The following is a 21,208-nucleotide window of genomic DNA, read 5'->3' as shown; positions in this document are numbered from 1 at the left end:
CTATCACTCATGGACCCATGCTTGTGTTAACTCGTTTGACTTTTGAGTGGTGTCATGTTATCTAGGTGGCCATGGAAACCTTCATTTTCATTTCCTCAAACATGGCGCTGCTCAAATGTCAAAATACTGAACTCGTTCATCTAGCGTAAATGAGGATGAAGCATCTGTCATTTTTGCATTTTTTATGTTAAGAATCTACTTGTTCTCTTCGTTTAATTCATTCACATTCTTTCGATTACTATAGCCTATGAATTTTTGCACTGAACGATTAAATATCACACGTGTTTATTTAGACGATTTAAAAAAACTAAATAGTTCATTTTGAGTGAACAATTCACCATTTTTCACCAAATTAATGAATTACATCGAGTTGCATCGTAGTTTACTAGGTCGTCGTTTAATACATGCAAATGAATTCGTTTGCAAGATCAGTGACAGTTACGATACCTCATCAAACGAGTGAACTCGTGCACTGGATCACTTGTCCTTGAAAATGACTTGGTTTATCTCTTATAGCAAATAAACTTGACGACGCTAGTTAACGCAAAAAAAACGGATGGACTTAAGTATAGTTCAGAGCACGAGTTCATCTTCTGGTGATATTTGATTCCGATGAAGAACTCCTACATCGGACAGATTTTCGTATGCAAGCAGCATTCATCCGCGGGACCAAAGAGAAACGAATTAAAGCCTACTTACAGTTGACGCTCGGCCTACGCCACCTTTCTTTCAGGAGCTCCTCCGCTCACGCACCGCGCTGGTTAGTGTTTGTTTTTCTTTCTGTGTTGACGTGGAATGAACGACTGTGAACGACGGCGAACGATGAACCACCCTCAGGGGGTGGATGAATTTGCGAATATGGCACTCTTATGAAACTACAGTGAGAATGATAACAGTGAAGTGTAACGCAGCAGCAACACTAAACCATGTGGAGATGGCATACTTAAAAACTAGCAGTGGTGGGAATAAATACAAGTGTGTTGTTTTTGTTTTGAACATTTTCGTATGCTTGTTCCAGTGTTTTTATGTATACAAAAACAGTGCTAACAGCTCTTGGTATGTTTTGTTTTTTGTTTATACTTGTGTGGGAGAATTGGGTCTCGCAGCGATCTCCTATCTCGCAGTGTTATGTACGCTTCTCTTCGCTCGCGCTAATTGTTTCGTAACATTAAATATGACTAAAAAAACTATTTAACTATGTACACGTTTTTTGATTTGTTTTCGTCTTCCGCTTCGATTTACTGTTTACTTGTGTCTGCAGTTTTGCTCGGATAGTGACAACATGGGGGGGTGACAGGCAATAGTAGCCAGGGGGGAAGAGTGTGTTCAATAAATGTTATTTACACTAAATCGCACGACTGTCTGTGTGAAACAGTTGGTAGAGTAGAAGTTGTTTGTTTTCTGGCAGTGTCGTAGGAGTGTAAAAATAAAGAACTAAAGCCTAACGAACACTATCTACGATGCATCCGAAATCCTAACCTTAACCTAACACTTCTGCACGGTTGTTGCGCGAAATGATCGCACGGCACTCTTTGTTTCCACTTTCTGCTTCACTGTCGTCCATTTTGTGTGCGTCAGTGTCCAAGTCGCTGCTGCTGACAGACGTGGCAGGGCAGCATTGACGGACGCCATCTTGTGCTATGTGTTTTCACTTTTATTTAAAGACTAGCGTTGTTTAGCTAAAACTAACTTGTTTCAAGTGTTGGTTGTTCGTTTTCTATATAGATAATACAGCTTGGAAGGTGTTGATTAAAATACAAAAACAAGGTGCACAAGAAAAAGAGGTGAAGCAACAACAGATTTAGGTGCTGGGGTGCATCAAAAGAAAAAGGTGAGGTTATTGTAAAATTGCAATCATTCATACTGACTCGGATATGGAGGGAAGACTTGTAGGGTGCATCAACAACAGCAACAACAACAACAACAACAACATAAGCAGAGCAGTCAATCACGCTGGTAGTGGTGTTCGTGTGTGTTGTACATGTTGTTGAACACACAAACTTACATACTAAAGGTAAAGAAAGGTTGAGTATTATACGTACAACAGGGAAACTACACAAAGGAAGTGGGCGCTCCCTTCAAAGGTTAGAATAAATACCGTTCACACACACAAACATATACAGATAAACGCGCTCGTTACCATGGTAATATCATCATCAACAGAGGGATTGGACACATACAAACAAGCAGATTAGGGCAACAAAGAATAGGGGTCACTTTTTCCGAATTAAAAAAAAGTTAGAAGAAACAACAATAAATTAGTTAAAATCTATGGCATCTCGTTGTTTCAGAGGATTAGAGATATATAAAATACGATGGCAACCCTCGGCGGGGTTGCCAGCAGAACGAAAATGCATTCACGTATCATACGGGGTCAGCTTTCTGTATCCAGGCACATGCAACATTCTGGACCAAATGGAAAATGTGAGAAGGGATTTGCTGGATTTTGTTTTCCCGTTGTTGGTCGGACCAAGTGAGGAGGGATGTTTATAGGGGCTTAACTGACCTCCCCAGCTCGCCGATAGAAGTACGACGGTATGCTGCGGACTTCGAGGCGCTCTTCGCTTTCGCTATCGTTGGTGCTCCGGTCGCCGAGAATCTCCCGATCCAGGCTGGCTGCCTCCAGAGCGACCGGATCGGGATCGCTCGTGAGCGCTCGCGTTAGCTCGTCGTTGTCTAGTTCCGGTCGATAGACGGGCGAGTACTGGCGCTCCTGTCGCTGCTCCCCGGAGACGGATTTCGTGATAAAGTCCGGATGGTAGAGCGAAGACAGCGGTACGCTGTATTTGTCGTTCTTGCTCTCGATCTTGAGCTCGCTGACGAGATCCGGCTTGAAGACCGGCAGAACGTACTTGATGTTGAAGTCCACCTTGGTCACCGGCGCCTCGGTTGTGGTGGTGGTAGTTGTTGTAGTGGTGGTCGTCGTTGTTCTGGGAGTCGCAGTTGTCGTTGTGAACTTTGGCTTAGCGGTTGTGGCCCTGGACGCGGCTGCCTTCGGCAGTGGGGCTACCTGGATATCCTTGGACTTTCGGAAGGACGACAAACCATCACCAGATCGCAGTGCTACCGAGGGGACGTACTTTCTACTAGTGCTTTGTACTCTCTGAGTGGAAGTGCTGGGAAGAGGTTCAGTTACCTGTTCGACTGCGACAGCCGGTTCATCTTCGCTAGAGTTTTCGTTCGTGTAGATAAAGTCCAGTTGTGGTCGGTACACGGTCGTCTTGGGACGTTTCGTGTATTTCTTCTTGGTCTCTACGCTGGGAATGACCAGCGGTCGTACACGCTCCGGAGCAGGGGTCTCGGGTGAAGCCGTTGGAGGCTCTGGAGTAGTAGTCGTTGTAGTGGTGGTTGTGGTAGTCGAAGTCGTGGTTGTTGGTGGCATTGTTGTAGGAGCTATCGTGGTCGTTGTCGGCTCATCGGATGGTTCAATGAAAGCGAATTCTGCCGGGAGCGTGTACTTGTGAACAACCTGCGTAGAAGATGAGACTGGAACCTCCGTGGGAGGTACAGTTGTGGGTTCCTCTGTAGTCGTAGTCGTCGTCGATGTCGTAGTTGTCGGCGTTGTCGTCGAAGGCTGAACCGGCACTGTCGTTGGTAACTCATCAGCGTAATAATCCGTAGACTGTTCCTCCTCGTTCACGGTAGTGTCTTCAAAATCTACACTACGTTCAGTATCTGGCTTGAGCGGAGAAGTAGTTACCTGAGTGTAGCGTTCCGTTTCGGCGATCAGAGGCGTTATGGTAACCAGTTCCTCCTGTTCCTTTTCCGTTGATCCAAAGTCTACACTGGAGATACGCTCGATCTCCACTTGGGGTGCAACGGTGGTCACTTCCTCCTCCATGTTCAACTCAGTCGTCTGAAATTCCGTGCGACCGGTTCTTCCGTCTTTCTCACCATCGAACAATCCCTCCAACGGGATTGTGGAGGTTTCGACGTTGAAGATGTTGTCGGCGAACACCAGTGTTCGACTCTTCTTCTCCTTGTCCTCCTCGGTGGTTTCCGCCGTCTTGTTCTTCGGTTCAACAAGCCGGATAATGATCTTACGATTGATTTCACCCAGCTTTTGCATGACTGGGATCTCGTCCGGATTGCTGGTATTCTTCGTGTAGATCTCCACCACGCGATGGATCTCGACCAGTTTGTCCGTCTTGTTCGTCGACGGCAGTTCGATCTCCTGTTCTTCAGTGCGGTAAATCTCTGTCGACGACGGCATCGATTCGCTCTCCTTGTCGATCGAGAACACGTGGTAGAGCGTCGTTGGTCGAACCGTGGTGGTGGACGTTCTACTACGTTCCTGCAATACATTGACATCATCAATATCGATATTATCATTAATGGTGTAAATTGTGTCGGCCGTATTGAGTGTCGTGTAGAGAGTTTCATCGGATGCTGTGTAGTATTCGGTGGTAGTTCTGACTGTGTTGATTGTATCTTCGTATGAAGTGGTGTTCTCGATTTCGTTCTCGCTATCGAGTGTGGAGGGTGTAGTGGTTGGCTGTGACGGTGCGCTCTGCTCGATTGGCAGCACCGACAGTATCGCCGGAGTCTGTGATTCTACGCTCGGAATTGTCGTCTCTGGTTGGATTAGATCCGAGCTTTGCTCGGTGGTTGTTAGTACTACTGGCTGGTTACGATTGAACAAACTTGACGTCCGAGTTCTGCTGCCGCCGACGGGCAACGAAACTGTCGTAAACGTCGGTTTCCGTGTCGGTTTCTTCGGCTGGTATCGTCTAGTGGTCGCTCCTTGCTGTGAGTCATTCACTCGCTGCGATACAACCTTTTCTTCTCCGGACGCTCCTGAAGCGGTCGTTGATCGCGCTCTACCAAACACAGGTCTTCCTCGAGTAGTCAGTTTTGGTTTGGCCGTGGTAGCGGAGCCACTTGGAGAAGCGCTAGCACTAGCGCTGGTTCCATTACCACCCGGTTTGTACCCTGCCACATTTCCAAATATCCTTCTAGCTCTCGTTGTAATGGTCCTAGCTGTCGTCGAAGATGCCTCTTCCTTATTGTGGAAAATAAACCTCGTATTGTTCCTCGCCGCTTGCACTCGTCCTCCTGATCCCACAATTCTCGGTCCAGGTCTTCTGAAACCTCCTATCTCCGCCGATCCTCGTTCCCTTGACCGCCCTTCATCGTCCAAATTGTTATTCCCGCTTCCCAGCTGCCCGAACAACTTTTTACCCTGTCGCTGCACCTCATTCTCGCTGTCCTCCACTTCGGCACTGTACCGTCCCGTAACGCCATCCCTCTCTTCCGACGAGGTAGGTCGCCTAATCTCACTGTACCCCCGGGTACTCGGTCCATACCGCTCTCCACTGCTTTCCTCTTCCAGTGTAGTCTTCTCGTCGGTTTCAAACTCCGTGTACGCTTCCGTAGTGGTGGTTGTGGTGCGGGCGAACAGATTCGGCCTTCTTGGAAGCAGTGCCGAAGACGGACGGCTCACTCTACCTGCGCTAGGTTTCGCCGCAGCTGGCGCTGCTGTAGCCTTGTCAAAGGAGTCCTCAAACGACTGAGGTCGCGGCGTTCGGCTCGCGTTGAATGTCGGTCGTCGACGCGTCGGAGTCAGTGGTCTGCTGGAGGATGCTTCCGTATCGTCTCCGGCACTGGCAGCGGTTGTCGAGGTGCGGGCAGCAAAGTTCAGCTGATTGCGTCGCCGAGTTGGCGAGAATGATCGGGCCGTTGAACTGGCGATCGATTGCTCCGGTTGGTCCTGCTCGGTTGGGTTTTCTGTAGTGGACGAGGCACGTGCACGTGCTAGCGAGAACGAAGGTCGGTTCTGTCGCGATGGGATGAACTTCTTGATGGTGGACACTTCTGGAGCTTCCGTAGTGGTTGTGGTTGATGCACCGAACTTCCTACGGGGTCCGCCGAAGGTTCGGTTTGGACTACGGCTGGGGACCACTTCCGATTCAATTTGCTGGCTGTCGTTGAACCGTTGGACAGGGCGTTTGGACTGTTGTCGAGTTGGGGTGGTTTCGGTTGATGGCTCGGCGGTCACGATGGTGGACAGCAGTTCGGTGGTTTCCTCTGAGTTGTTGACCTCTTGCGATTCCGGTAGTTGCTGTCGGAGGAAGTTGTCGCTGGTGAGCACTTCGTTGGTGATGAACGTGGATTCGATTTCGTTGGAGACGTCCGAAATTACGGTGGTGAAGTCGGAGTTTCCAACGGCGCTGTCCGGGTAGGTAGGCTCGGCTGTGAAGGGTTCGGAGGTGGTGGTTGTTCCGGTACGATGGGCAGCTGTGGGCGTTTCAGCAGTAGTCGTAGTGGAGCGGCCGAATGGTAGACGTTGACGCCTGGTGAATCCAGCTGGACGTTCACGTTGGACCTGTTCTACGGCCGGTTTTTCAGATGTACTGGCAGTGGTGGTGAGCTTCCGGCGTCCCAAGCGACGTCTGCTAACGGTTGTCGAGATGCCTGGAGGTTTCTCGGTTGTTTCGCTGTTGTCTGTCGCACTGTCTGGAGAAGATTCTGCTGTGGCTGCGGCTGTTGACGTTGTGCCTCCGGGAGTTGGTCGCTGCCTGCGGATGAAGGGCGATGGTCTACGCGATGGCTTATCGACTGCTTCGTTGGCGATGGCATTTGTGCTTGGAGTTACAAATGTCTTCCTCGGTGGGAATTTGGATCGCAATGTGGAAGCTTCGTTGACAGTTTCCGACGAGGCAGCTACGGTTGTGGTGCGGAATCTTCCTGGACGTGTTGGTCGTACTTTTCCTGGGATGAATGTCTTGTTGGTATTTACCTCTGAGAGAACAACCTTCAGCGTAGTGTCGCTAGACTCAGTGGTGGCTAATGAAGCGCGTCCACGAAGAGTGGTGAAGAACTTACGCTGGCCAGGTGTTGTCGTTTCCACTTCGGCAGTGTTAACGCTGTATACGGTAGTGTAGTCATTGGTTCGTTCCTGATCGCTCACAGTGCTGTCGTATGCCGAGGAGGCTCGCTCTGAAGTTGAAACGAAGACTGGTTCCGTAGCCATTTCATTGATGTCTTCGGCAAGCTGGTTATCAATGGTATCCTGGGAGCGAGACTTGACCGTTGGCCTCTCACGAACTACATTCGTGATGGGAGAGTTCTCGACCGTTCCTTTGACTAGCTTCGGCTCACTTTCCTGAATTCGACGGCCGTTGAGCTCGTTTCGATTGCTGAATCCGTATTGCAAAGCAGTTCCCAGCGTCAACAGAATGCGTTCCTGAGTTTTGAACAGATCTTCGTCGATTCCTGTGTGAGATTTGACCTGCAAGTTGATGACCGGCGAATCCGTTTCGATTTCCGGCTCGACTGTGGTGGTTGTCGTCGGTTCGGTACTTGATCTACCGCTGTATTGATTAAAGTTCAACCTCCTGAGTGAAGCCCTAGCAGTTGATTGCTCAACTGGCTGCTCCGTGGCGGTGATTCGTTCAGTTGCGGTACTTGGTGCTTCCGTCGGTGCTCGACTGGAAGCCCGGTTCAAAGAGAAACGATTGCGAGCGAAAGAATCCGACGACTGTTGTGGCCGACGTCGGGTAGGTTCGGCAGCAACAGGCGCCGATTCAGTCGGGACAGAACTTGATTCGGTAGAAGCTCCGAACCGTACGCGACCTCGGAAGCCTCGGGTACGGGTCGGGCGAGCAGTCGGTTCACTGTCCAAGGAATCGCCAGCAATACCTACCTCGTTGTTGCCAGGATTCACTGGGGCAGTGGTCGATCCGGCAACGCCGCTTCTACGTCTAGCTGAAAGATCAAATCTCTGGCTATTGGCATAACTCACCTTTACCGAGCGGAGCGTAGTGAATTCTTCGGGAGCTGTAGTTGTCGTAGTTGCACTGCTCGTGGGACGCCGCGTTGGACGTGTACGCCGGACCGCCCCTCCGAATGGACGCGGGGCAGCCTGCGTTTGGGTTAATTCGAACTCTTGCTTATTAGTGACAACTTCTAGGGGACTAGCGGTGGTGGTGGTTTTCCTAGTTCTTGATGGGAATTTGTAAATCGAGTTAGACTGTTCATCGTTAGTACCGATCAGTTTTTCGCTAGTGGAGCTAACGGTTGTTGTTGTTGCGGGGCTAACGGTAGTTGTTGGAACCTCATAACCATTGGTCGTCAGGGCAGGCAGCGAAGTCGTCAACTCGCCTTCCTGAATCCTAGGATTAACGCTAACACCACTAGTACCAACACTACTACTAAACTCACTCGTTTCTAACTCACTAACACTACTACCAGTAACACTCTCACCTAGGTTTAGTAAAGTGGTTACCTCGTAGGTCGGTTCGTTCTTGCTATAATCTACGGTCACCGCGTCGTCCGTCGTCAGGCTGTCCGAGTCGGCCGTTCTACTTAAATCTAGATCGGAAACAGTGTCTACCGGACCGTCCCGCTCGGGATGATCCGTCTGTAAGTCTGTATTGGAGTACTGTACATTGTATTCGTTTGCTGTTGTAGTGGTGGTGGTGGTTGGAATGGATTGCGTAAGATCCGTAGCACTGGGGCCGCCAGTCTGTGGCGTAGCCTCGGTCGTACTGCTACGTTCTACGCTAGCATACTGTCGTGTACTGTACGTGATGAACTGTTCTGGTGCATCGGTAGTGGACGATGTAGTGTAAATGGTTTCGTAATCGGTAGAAGGTACCAATAGAGACGAATCAGTGCCTACATCATCTTTATCTCCTTCCTGCAGACGGTTGTACTGCGCGGTAGCTCGACGACGTTCGATCGTGTTGTACCTAAAACAGAAAACGTAGATTACTCCGCTGCACCCAGATACCATACTTCCGAAAAAACTCACCGGCTTGGCACTCGTTCAACTTCATCCACGGGTTCCTCCGTAGTTGTCTGCCGAAAACGGTTCCGATTCACACTACTGTACTGTTGTTGTTGTTGTTGCACTGGCGCCGCAACATTCTCCTCTTCCTCATTCTCCTCGACTTCAACATCCGCTGCCGTAGTCGGTCTCTGCCGTCGAATGCTCACATACTTCGGACTCGCAGTTGTCCTCTTGGTGGCAAACGTCGACGGTTGATTTTCCTCCTCTTCGTATGATTCTTCGCCATACCTATCATCCGCATCCTCTTCCACGCTGGCCTTTGTCGGTCGTGCCCGGTTCAACGTAACATACTTTGGCCGTTCCTTGAACACTCCTTCAAATTCTGGCAACTTTTCGATTCCTTCATTCTGAGGCCCCACTCGGCTGTTCGTATTCCTCACCACCGACGAGTACTTGTTCTCAGTTGAACCACTCTTGTCCGTTTGCGTGAACGTCAACGCCGGTCGGAACTTCTGCAGCCCGTTGCCGGCTCTGCTCAACACGCGTTCGTACAAGCTCTTGCTGATCGTGGACTGCGTCGTCGAGATCTGATCTGTCTTCTCATCCTTCAGCACAATCGATCCATCTTCTTGGGCTTGTAGCTGGCGTTCCAGTTCCTCGATGCCTCCAACCTTCTTGATCAGCGCAATCAGTTCCTTGATCACCTTCGGGTCTTCCTCGGGTTGAACCTCGTCCTCTTCCTCGTCGGAGTAGTCGATCTCGATCGGTGGCTCCGTAGTGGTCGTTGTAGTCAGAGCGCGGTTGAAGAAGTTGTTTCGAGTGGTGGACACGGTGACGCGGTTCCTTGGCGCTGGCGTCGTTGTGGTGGTGGTGGATGTCGTGGTAGACGTCGAGGTGGTGGTCGTCGTCGGGGCAGTCTTGGAGCAAACTACGTTGCGCGCGTAGTCACAGGAATCGGCCAACTTGTTGAACACCAGTCCGGACGGGCAGGTGAATTGATGAGCTACCAGACCAAGAGCGGGCGCGTCCAGACACCAGAAGTACTTCTTGCAGTCGCGTGGATGCGGGAAGAAACCCTCATCGGTACACTTGAAGTCTGAAAGGGGAAGAGAAAAGGAGATCAAATGATTTGGAGGAAGTCAGAAAGTGGTGACGTAACCAACCTGCGCCTGGATCTGGAGTAGTCGGTGGCTGTGGAGTTGTGGTCCGTCCTCCGATGTACAGTGAACCCTCGGTCGTGGTGGTGCTAGTGGTTGTAGTCGTTGTTCGCGGTGCCGGGCGGCTGTTCTTCCTGCTCTGGGAGTTCTTGAACGATGACTTGATCTCGTTGTTGTTATCGGTGGTCAAGCGATTCCGGCTGGTAGTTCCTGGTCGGCTGCGGGACCTCGACGGCTTCCTCGGACGACTAGGGGCGGCAATGTCGTTGGCACCAATACTGCAAAGATAAAGACATCCCATAAGTAGATTGTTCCACTTGCCATCATACAATACACTCACTCCGTGCTGGCGAGCAGCGTCTCCTTGGCGGCTTCGATGATCGGATATGGTTTGCCATGGCAGGTTCCGCGGAAATCGTCGTTGTCAATCGACCAGAACATAATACCTCCCAGTCCATTCTCCGCCACGTATTTGGCCTTCTTCCGGGCAATCGCCTCATCATCATATCCTACCCACTGGTTGCCCTTGAAAGCGTACGGACCCATAGCACTTGGATTCGGCTGCACAACGGTCCACTCGGGGTCTTCCTTCACTGCGGTACAGATTTCGTAGTACGCCAGGTAGCCTTTCTCGCGAGTGGCATCACCCTGTTCTCCGGGTCCGTCGGCAGGCGATCCAATCTCGGTGGCATCCGGGTTGTAGAGCGTGTACGAACGGCCATAGGTGGGGATACCCAGCACGAGCTTGTCCCGATCGGCACCGGCGTTCAGGTAGAACTTGATACTGTAGTCCTGTTAGCGATGAAATGGAAATTGAAGATCAGAATATTTGGAATGCAAAACACTTTGGACATGATAAGCGAAGAATTTCTGGAACAAAGATTTTGAAACCATGAAGCTAAACGTATCATTGTGGAGTATCACAAATTAAAATTGTTATGTTTTGGAATACCATCACAGTACTTCGGAATGTTCCATGTACTATCCTAGGGTATCATGGACTAACATGGACAGTGTACCACGGAATATGTTGGAGAATTGTAGAATATCACAGGCTACTAAGCAATACTAGAGATAACCGTGGAGTGCCATGCACCACCGTGAAGTATCTCGAGCTGAAATGGCATACCACGAGCTATCCATGTTATCTACCACGATCTACAGTACCATGAGTTATCACGAATTATCGTCGAATACAGCAGACTAGCGTGGAGCACCACCGTCATTAGAGTACCACAGAATACTGTGGATTACCAATGACTAGTTTGGAGTACGTGGACAAAACTGAATTCCCTAGTCTACCATGATGTACAACAAACTACCATTGTCTACGACGATTTACCATGGACAACCTTGGTTCACTACATATTATCACAGAGTACCGTGGGCTACCAAAGAGTACCACCGTAGAATAGTACGTACTATCGTCGAGTATCACGGACTAGCATGCCACACCACGGACCACCAAACACGGTATAACGTAGCTTACCTCGAAGTATCGTCAACTGTACCGACACACCGTGGACTACCATGGAATCCCCTGGATTTCTCCCCATATCTATATATATATAAAAATGCAGTGGCATACGTGGAACCGCGCATAACTTGCGAACGGATGGTCCGATTTTGATCGTCTTAGTTTTGTTCTGTAAGTTTTCACCCAAGGAAGGTTTATGAGGCAAAAAACATGGAAAAATTGAGAATTTTTGAAAATCGATCTTCCATACATTTTGTGACCGAGGATTTGGGCTTGGATAGAAACCTTAAACGTCAAAAAACGCAGTAGGCAAGACAAAGTTTGCCGGGTACAGCTAGTTGCTTCATAAATTACTTTAAAAAATCCTCCAGAAATTAATTTTGGAACGTCTTCCACAGATTTCTTCTGAAAGTTTATTTTAGTACCTACATCTTATATAGAATGCCTCAGAATTTTGTCTACAATTTCCGTTAGAGGATCCTGCAGAAATATCTCCAATAATTACTCTAGAAAAGATTCTATGGGTTTACTTAAAAAAAAACATTATAAAATTATTTCAGAAATCCATAAGATAATTCTTTGAAGAAATCGGTAATCCTTTGTTTCAGGGATTATTTTAGAAATTTTCGTGAATATTCTTAAAAAATCCAAATGGTATTTCTCTATAAAATTATACAAGGGTTTTCAGTCAAGAAAAATCTTGTATGGAGTTCTTCAAAAGTAATTCCATAGATTCCTTCAGAAATTACTCCAGGAATTTTGTAATAAATCAACCAAGGGTTCTTGACGAAACTCTTTCCGCGTTTTTTTAGAAATTCTTGTAAAAATTCTTTAAGAAATTTATCCTTCAGATATTATTTTTGGTTTTTTTTTTTCAAAAAAACTCTCCAAGCATTCTTTTGGATAGAATTCTATAGGTGGTCTGGAAGTCCACCAGGAATTACATTTGAAATTCTTCTAGGGATTCGTTGAGAATGTGTAGGAAATTCCTGCAGGGTTCCGTTAGTATTTTCTACAGGGATTCTCACAGAAATTTTTCCAAAGATTCTTCGAAAAGATCTTCTAGTGATTTTTTTAGAAAATTTTCCAAAGATTCGTTTAGAAATTTATTCAGATATTTCTCCAGGAAATCCACCAGAGGAAATTCTCTAAGGATTCCATTCGGAATTTCCACATTCCCAGAAATGTCTTCAGGAATTTATCGAGAAAATCCAGCAGAAATTCTTACATTGTTACATTTAGTGATTCAGGCAGGAATTTCTCCATAGATCCCTGCATACCGAAATACCTCTAGGAATTCTGTTAGATATTCTTCCATGCATTTCCCCAGAAATAGGATAATGCCTAAAGAATACTCGAATTCCTTAAGATACCTCCTTACCAAGAAAAAAAATCATGCTAGACTTCAAGAGGAACTCTGCAAGTGTTTCCAAGAGAGAATATACATGAGAACTTTTTGGAAGGATTTCTGGAGAAATCTTAAGAAATCTCTTCAAAAATGCCTGCAAAAATCCTTGCAGAAATCATAGACAAAAGTACTGGAAGGAATCTCTTAAGAAATTTCTGATAAAAACTTATACAATTTCAGAAGAGATTTTAATACTAAAATACTTTAACTACTACTTGAAAGAATTTCGTAGAACAATTTAAGGACAGACTTGTTAGAATCCCAAAATGGCCGCCACAATGGCCGCCACAATGGCCGACTTTGACACCTACTCACGATTTTGAGGGCACAAATCTCTTCGTAAACAAAACCAGCGCACCTGAGCTTCTCATTTTAAGCTTATTACAAGTGAGCAAGAACAGAATAATAAAATGCACTGTTGTTTGAAGCTTGCTTCTTGAGATTTGTGCATCTGAAGTTCTGATGCACTGTTGAAGCGGGATTTCAAGACGTTTGTCCTTAAGAAATTAGAAAAATGAAGTGGCCAGCCAAGGGCTGAAAGTCTCTCAAATAAAGATAAATCAATCAATCAAAAATAAAGTTTTGAAGGAATTCTTGAAAGAATACCTGGAAGAACTAGAGAACCATCTGCGGGTATTTATAGAAAATTTCTTGAAATATTTATAAAAAAAACGCTAGGGAACAGACTCTGGCATTGTTCAGAGAATCTTTGAAAAAAATCAGACAGAATTCCTGAAGGAAGGTCTGAGTAAATGCAAAACAACCCTTAGAGCAATATCTGGATGAACTGAAGATTGAAGAAACTCCTAGATGAGCTTTCAGGAGAACCTCTTGGGATTTTTCTAAGGGAATTTATAAATATATGTCCGAGAAAATCCCTGAATAAATGGACTAATACCGGATAGAAGAAACATTTAGAGGAATTCCTGGAAAAATTTCTAGGCGAAATTTTTGAAAAAAAATTACAAGAATTTTTAGGGGAACTCCAAGGCAAAAGTGTTGGAGAACATTCTGAAAATATTTCTGGAGAAATTTCTTCCATAATGCCTGAAGAAATGCAAGCATGAACTTATGCAGCACTCATTGAAAGAATTTCCTAAAGAATTCCTAAAGGAATCCCAGGTGGAATTTCAGTAGAAATTTCTGAGGAAACCCGTGCATCAGTTTCAAGATGAATCTTTTGAGAAATTTCTTGGAAAAATTGCTGAGGAAGTCCCAATGATAATTATGGAGGAATTCCTTGAGACATTTTCAAAGAAATGCAGTGACAGGAATGCATTCTGATGGGCCACCTAGAGGAATCTTTAGAGGAATTCTTGTTGAAATCATTCTAGGTCATCCTGCAAGAATCTCCTTTTTTGTAAAATTTCCAGAAAAAGAAAAATCCTGAAGGCTTAATGATTAACCTCTGATTTTACAATGACAGCACTGACCATCAGGAACAGGATTCCTGCAAGTTGTCTGGTAGAGTTTGCTACGGGAATTCCTTCATATTTTTGTCAAGAAGTGTCGATCACTGTATCACCCTTTTATTTCTAATGATGTGTTGATGTAATTTCCAAAAGGATCCCAAATTTCAGGCAAAACAACTGCTAAGAGAATCCTTGTGAGCATTTTTGAAGAAACTATTTTTTTTCCTAGAAAAAATAGTTAGATAACAGTCTGCTGGAGAACTTGCAAAAGTTTTGCCCATCATTTTTTCCTTGAATTGTTTTTAAATTTATATTGAAATTTTATTCATAAACTTTACCAGAACCTCAACAAGATTTCAGTTCAAGTTCCTTCAAAAATTTAGACAGAATGATATTTTTTTAGAATTTTAGAATAGGTTCCTACGAAAATTCACCGAACAATCCTTCAAAAAAGCATGCAGATATTTCGTTATAAATTACTCTTTTTTGAATTCGTGAATTAAAAAAAAAATAAGGAGATACTTCTAAATTTTGGGAAATTTATAGAATAAACTTTCAAGTTGTCCTCCAAAATGTTCTAGTTTTCCGTAGGAAGGGTTTAACTCCAAAATTTTAAATTTTGAAACGAGTTTTGTCATAATTTTTGAAGAAATATAGTGACAAATCTGTTGAAAACACACTTTTGTGGAATTTTTTGACAAAAAAAACATTTAATCGATCTTTTGAAAAAAAAAACGTGGAAGAATCCTCCGTTGCGAAAACCTTCTGAAATTTCACCCACATGAATTCAGGGAGTTTTTTTCATTTTACAGTCTAAATTCCATCCAACTATTGTACTTGAACTTTTTGACGAATTGCAACAGATATTCATTCATGAATTTACCTAACAACAATTCAGATGAACTTTCTTCATAAATCGGTGTAATGATCCGCTTATGCTTCAGGCTGCTAAGAAAATCACACAACATTTCCACATATGTACCTATATGCATCCAGTTGTTTTGTTAATTTATTTTAATTAAATTTCTTAATTAAAAAAAAACAAATAAAATAAAAACAAGAAAAATCCAAAAACAAACATATTTTTAATGAAATTTTTTAAATTTTTTCTGTTCCAGTTTTTTAGGAAATTTAACGTGAATCTTCCAAATTATCCTCCAGAGACTGGAGACTGGAGACTTCTTTAGGAGCTATTGACACGATACCTTATGTTTTAAAATTGAACTGTTGTTTTATAATAATAAAGAAGTTTCAATATTATTTTTCCGAAATTTTATTTGAAGCTTTGAATCAATCTCTTGGACAAATTCCTAAAATTTTGTTGTGGGAATTCCAGAAGTTTCACACGCAGGCGAGGGGTGTAAAGAATTTGCCTAAGTACCCAAGTAACAATGAATGCTGAACAGTGGGAGTATTAGCTGAACATTGATTGATTAATGGTGTGAGTGGCAGAACACAATGTCAGCTGAATATAGGTCTGAAGTATGGCTTGTTCACCCCCTTCAATCAGCAAAACAAAGATGGCTCAATATCAAAACGAAAAGAAGATTATTCATCTGTGTAACCAGCTTTTAAACATACACCATCATGCAGAGTTCATCATGGACCTAAGCAAGTTTTCGTAGAGTCCACATCGCTTCTTCAGCCTCAATACAGGCTTAGTTCAACTTATGTTCTTGATTATTCAGACGCAACAAGTAATGCTTTCGTTTTCGTGGACATGTATACAATTATGTGTAGTGTAGGTGCTAAGGTGAGTGACTATAAATCAGGAGCTTCGAGTTCAATTCTCGGTTTTCCCATACATTAATTTATTCATTCCTAAATATCTGTTCTGGAAATAGAAAGCAGCAAATGGTATAAAATTAGGCTTACGAAAGTGTTTTTTCAAAAAATTTACACAATATATAAATTTCATTGATCACTGCTTTTGCGCATATTAAGCTTTAAAGCAGCCTTCCAATCCTCAAATCAGCTAAAGGTTCAATAGAATCTCCAAAATTAGATGTTTAGGAGCTGAATAGAGGGTTCCCCAGTCAACCAGTAATCGCATAAGATGTTGCATAAGATGATAAAGTGGAGGCCATATGCGTTCATGCCTTCATTTAGGCGCATGTAAAATGTACCTATATCGCATTCACTTTAACATCTTATGCAACATCTTATACGATCACTGGTTGACTGGGTCTACCTCTTGTGCTCAGCTTTTTTTCAACGAAGGCTGCTTAAAAATAGTTGGAAAAACGTTTGTACAGCATCGAATTGTTACCTGGGTAAAAATTCACGAATAAAAAGAAATTTAAAAAAACGCAGGGGTGTATTCAGAGAGTATTACCTATTTTTTTAGATTTATTTCTATCAAAATATTTCACAAGAACTTTTTCTACGAATGTCAACTGAGGAGAGGCTCAGATTGCAAGGGGTGTAAGAGTCCTTTTTGTCGAAATTTAGTTGAGCATACCCAAAAATTCAGAACTTTCCCAAGATTGTTTTTTTTATTGTACACATTACGTTGATTAAAAAAATCACAATTAATTTGAGAAAATTGGATTGACTATGAAACTCCATACTCTTTGGATGGGTGGCAAAAATGGGTGAAAAACTTTGAGCGTTGTTTACTTAAAAGCGGGGTTTTGTCAATTACGCTTGCCACTTTGCTTCTAGCCTCCTCCACTGATATCACTTCATGATTATGGTCAATAGAACAAATTTCTCATTCGTTTTAGGTAGAAATTGTAAGGAATACAGAAAACAATTTCCTAAAGTAATTTTATCATTAATCACTTACAGGTAATTTTTGGTTCTGTGAAATTGAAAAACATTTTCCACCTGGAAAAAAAAACTGAAGATACCATGATCCATCCTCCAAATAAATACGTATGGATTTTTAAAATATTGGTCTATTAATAAAAAAAAAAATAAAAAAAATGTGAAAGGGCAATCAGTTTTACAATAAATTTCTTTGCAATTGTATGGGAAATTCATTCAGCTTTTCTTGTTCTTTTACTACTTCTACGGGAGCTTTCACCAAATTCCTGCAAGAATCAGTTCAAAAGCTCTTCCTGTGTGTGTGTTTTTTATTTTTTATTTTTAACATATTTTGCTGAAAAAAAAAACATTAAAAATTTATCTGTGGTACCACTAAAAATGCTTTTCATCGTGCTCACTCTTACTATGTAATCTTCTAATAATAATCTAATCTTATAATAATCTTAGAATCAAATCTAAAAAATGTTCAAAGTATCAAGAATTCTCGACCATTAGGCGTACACAAAATATCGGTGCCATTAAAAAAAAAAACAGAATAAAATGAAATGAAATTGAAAAACTCACACACACATTGAGAGAAAATTCTCCCATTTGGTGTTTTTTGGACCTTAAAGAACTATTCGAAATCAACTGAAAATGTGGAAATATTGTCAGAAAATTTCGACCTTTTTTTTTGAATAATTTATCATATTTTATTGTTTTTAGGATTGATAGGAATTCGTCCAATAGTTTTGTGATAGATAACTTCATATTCATATAAGTATCTTTGAAGATATTTTTGAACAATATTTTAAGGCTTTTTTCCAAGATTCTCACAAATAATCTTCAGAGAAATTCTTCTAGTTTAAAACAACACAGGTATTAAAAAATAAATCAAAGATTCCATAAGAAATTACTCCTGGAGTTCCTCCAGGAACAAATTCCAGAAGCATTATGTAGAAAAAATATTGTAAGTTTGTATACCTATTTTTCAGTATTTCTACAAAAAAATAAAAACTTTTAGTAATCTCGTGTAAGAAAACATCAAATATCGTACAGAAGTTTTTTCTGTGTTCTGTATTGAGGAATAAGAGAACCAGAACTTAGAATTATAGGATATACGTGGTGATCGTTTAGAACAACTTTCTCCAAAATGTTGCTCTTAATATTCTACCATCACAAATAAGTTCGAAGATTATGAAATTTCTGGTCGCAAATTCTGCAGAACTTCTGAGATGAAAACCAAAAAGAAAATCTAATGTTTTTATGACCCAATATATAGTTTTTGAAATATTGATAGAAACAAGCTTTTCAATTGTTTCAGAGTTTATTCAATAAATTCAACCTATGAGTTCTGTTGTTGTTACGTAAAAAATGCCAGATTTTCCACTTGATTTCGCAGGAGTTTCTCCTCGAATTTAACAGACGTTCTTTCGAGGATTCTGTTAAAAACATTCTTAAAACTTGCCTTAATTTAAAAAAAAATCAAAAAAATTCGACTTGGATTTTTTTTTAGAAAAACCTTCAATTATTTCTGAATTTCTGCAATAAATTTCTCAAAAAAATTATTGATTCAACTCAGTAAGCATCGATAAATATTTTTTTTCATTTTTAATAAAAAATCAATAGAAATATCTATGGAACTTACTTCAGATTTTTTTGTAAAATATTCCTCAATTTTCTTTTTATCAAATTTCTTCTGAAAGCTTTCATGAAATTTTCTACAAAAATTCCTATGAATTTCCATTTCTTTTCAAACTTTCTCGAAACTAGCATCTGAATTCCCTGAAACTAACTTAAAACGCTTCTTTCAGAAGGTTTGATCTGCAGTTTCCCCAGGAATTCTTAGGATTTCTCAAGTAATTTCTTCTGGGATTGCTCCAAAAGTTTCTTTACAGATTTATTCAGAATTATCCTTTTTTTTCTAGGTATTCCTTAAAAAAAATCTAGAACTGTCTTCAGAAATTCGTAAAGAAACTATGAATTGCATTCAAGGAATTCATCCAGCAATTTCATCTAGTATTCCTCCAGGCATTCTTCCTGGGAGTCTTCCGGAAATGTCTTCTGTGATTCCTACAGAACTTCCATTTGAGATTTTTCCATGAGTTCTTCTGAGGCTCCTACGGGAACTTCTTCTAGGGATTCATTCAGAAGCTCCTTTTGGTATTCCTCCAGAAGATAAATCTGTTATTTTCCTTCTGGGACTCCCCAATAAATTCTGGAATTCCTTTAGAAACTCCTTCTGATGGAATTACCCCTGAATTTTTTAAATGCATCCAAAAACTCTTTCTGAGGTTACCTAGGACTTTCCTAGCCAGTTACGCCTTTTGGAATTATTCTAGGAATTTCTATTTGAATGCTTCGGAATTTCTTGGGATTACCCAAAGAGTTCGTTCTTAGATAACTCCTGGATATGCTTCTGGGATTCATCCAAGAGTTGCAGGTATACTTCCTGAAGATTTTTTTTTTTGTTTTATTACCGACACTTTACACTAACAGTGCAATCGTGTCAAAAAAAAAAAAAAAAAATAAATACAAATTATTCATTACAGTTCATTTTTTTGATCGATTACAATACTTTGCTATTAGTATATCCTGCCGCTTTGACCGTTTACTGAACTTCAGTAGCCATCCGTCGACGTCATCTCGCGCTGGGTCCGGGCCTGAGTCTGAATCTGTATCAGTGTCCGCAGTGTTCATTGCTTCGCGTTCGTCACCGTTGTCGTCGTCGTTGGTCTCGCACAGCGCATCACACTTATTTGGTGGAACTGTAGAGGCTTTTTTTCGTGGTGGAGAACGTACTTCGGTTGAACTCAACTGGCAAGCGTTTCGTTTTGGCTGTTGTTGGCTGGAGGTGCATTGTTCCATTTCGATTGTGAGATCCATCTTCGTCGGGTTGTCAGCTACAGCGTTCGTAGGTTGCCGTTTTCGTTGGTCTGATTGTAAGTCGCATGGTTGGGTCATCGTTTCGATGTCTTGTTTTTGTTTTGCTGCAGCTTCCGAGCATTTTAGATTTGGATGTGCCTTCCTTTCACACTGCCTGCAGGTCGGTATTTGTGAGCGGTATGACACAGTAGTAAGTTGGTTCTGAATTTTGATGAACGACGGTATGTGCGTGTTGAGTTCAATTCGCACCACCCGAACACCGTTTGGGATTCCCACGAAGAATTTTTTCCACAATTCACGTGCGACTGAAACAACTTTCCCGTATTCCTTCATGTGTTCGGCGACAACTGCATTAGGAATCCCTGGCGGCAGATCGTGGATGCGAACGTTTATAGCTGTGTCTTCCATGTATATGGGGATGTTGAACTTTTTGTTCCCCGCGGACATGGAATGCTTGAGGTGATGTGAAGCAACCAAATGTTCGGCTGCTTCTAAACTGCGCATTTCGATGAACGCACAGGTTCGAATTGTATGCAGTTGAAGATTTTTGATGTCAGTCATCTCAATCTTAAGCTCATTGCACAGGAATTTTTCAATAGTTCCTGCATTCGGCCGCACTGGAAGCACACTGAAGTCTATAACTATTGTATTTTTTCGTATAGTAGCCATACCGAAAGATTGCTCTACAGCAACAAGCTGACCGAACCAGTCGAGTGCTAGCTGACAACTGGAAGATTTTATTCAAATTGAGGATTCCTCTAAGAAGCTCTCAAGAGATCCCTCCAAGAATTCTGTAAGAAGCTAAAATTCCTTCAGAAAATCTTTCGGAAATCGCGTTAAAAATTGTTTCAAAAATTCTTCCAGGAGTTTCTACTAGAAGGTTTTTTAACTAATACTACCAGAAGTTTCTTTCTCATATTTCTCCAGAAACTTTTTCATTTTATTTCTTCCAGGTATCTTAGTACCAGGAATTGTTTCTGGATTTTTTTCCTGGAATTTATTCGGATACTTTTCCAGGAGGTCCTTCCAGATTTCCTCCAAAAGTTCCAACAATCCAGTACATAATTCAAAACACCAGTTCTTGATGGCAATCTTTCAGGAGCTTTTTGTGGGAATCTTGCGAGAACAATTTCAGAAATTCTTTTCAGTATTCTTCCAGGAACTCTTGCTGGGATTCTTTCAGAAGTTATTCCTGAAATACCTTCTGGGATTCCTTCAGAAATTCCTCCAGAAGATCTTTCTTGAATCCTTCCAGGAATTCTCACATAAGTTCCTTATTTGATTTCCAGGATGTTCTCCAAAGGTTCCTGTTTGGACTATACTAAATATTCCTCCAATAAGTACTCTAGGGATACCGTCTAGAATCCGTCCAGATACTGCTTCAAT

The 21,208-nt window shown here is 42.6% G+C and overlaps 1 protein-coding gene across 1 annotated transcript in view; it reads right to left on the bottom strand.

The window, feature by feature from the left end:
* Positions 1-1,163: 1,163 nt before the first annotated feature.
* The window catches only part of LOC109422014 (mucin-5AC), a 240,925-nt gene continuing 220,880 nt past the window's right edge, over positions 1,164-21,208 (bottom strand). The window contains exons 5-8 of the mRNA XM_029855257.2: positions 10,232-10,683; positions 9,898-10,169; positions 8,756-9,830; positions 1,164-8,693 (exon numbers count right to left, since the gene is read on the bottom strand). Of these exons, the coding sequence (XP_029711117.1) occupies positions 2,498-8,693; positions 8,756-9,830; positions 9,898-10,169; positions 10,232-10,683 (7,995 nt within the window). The 3' untranslated portion in view covers positions 1,164-2,497. The remainder of the gene's footprint in view (positions 8,694-8,755; positions 9,831-9,897; positions 10,170-10,231; positions 10,684-21,208) is intronic.

Source organism: Aedes albopictus, chromosome 1 (assembly GCF_035046485.1).
Source record: "Aedes albopictus strain Foshan chromosome 1, AalbF5, whole genome shotgun sequence".
NCBI lineage: Eukaryota > Metazoa > Arthropoda > Insecta > Diptera > Culicidae > Aedes > Aedes albopictus.
Note: the sequence above shows the minus strand (reverse complement) of the source record. Positions and strands in the feature narration are given on the sequence as shown.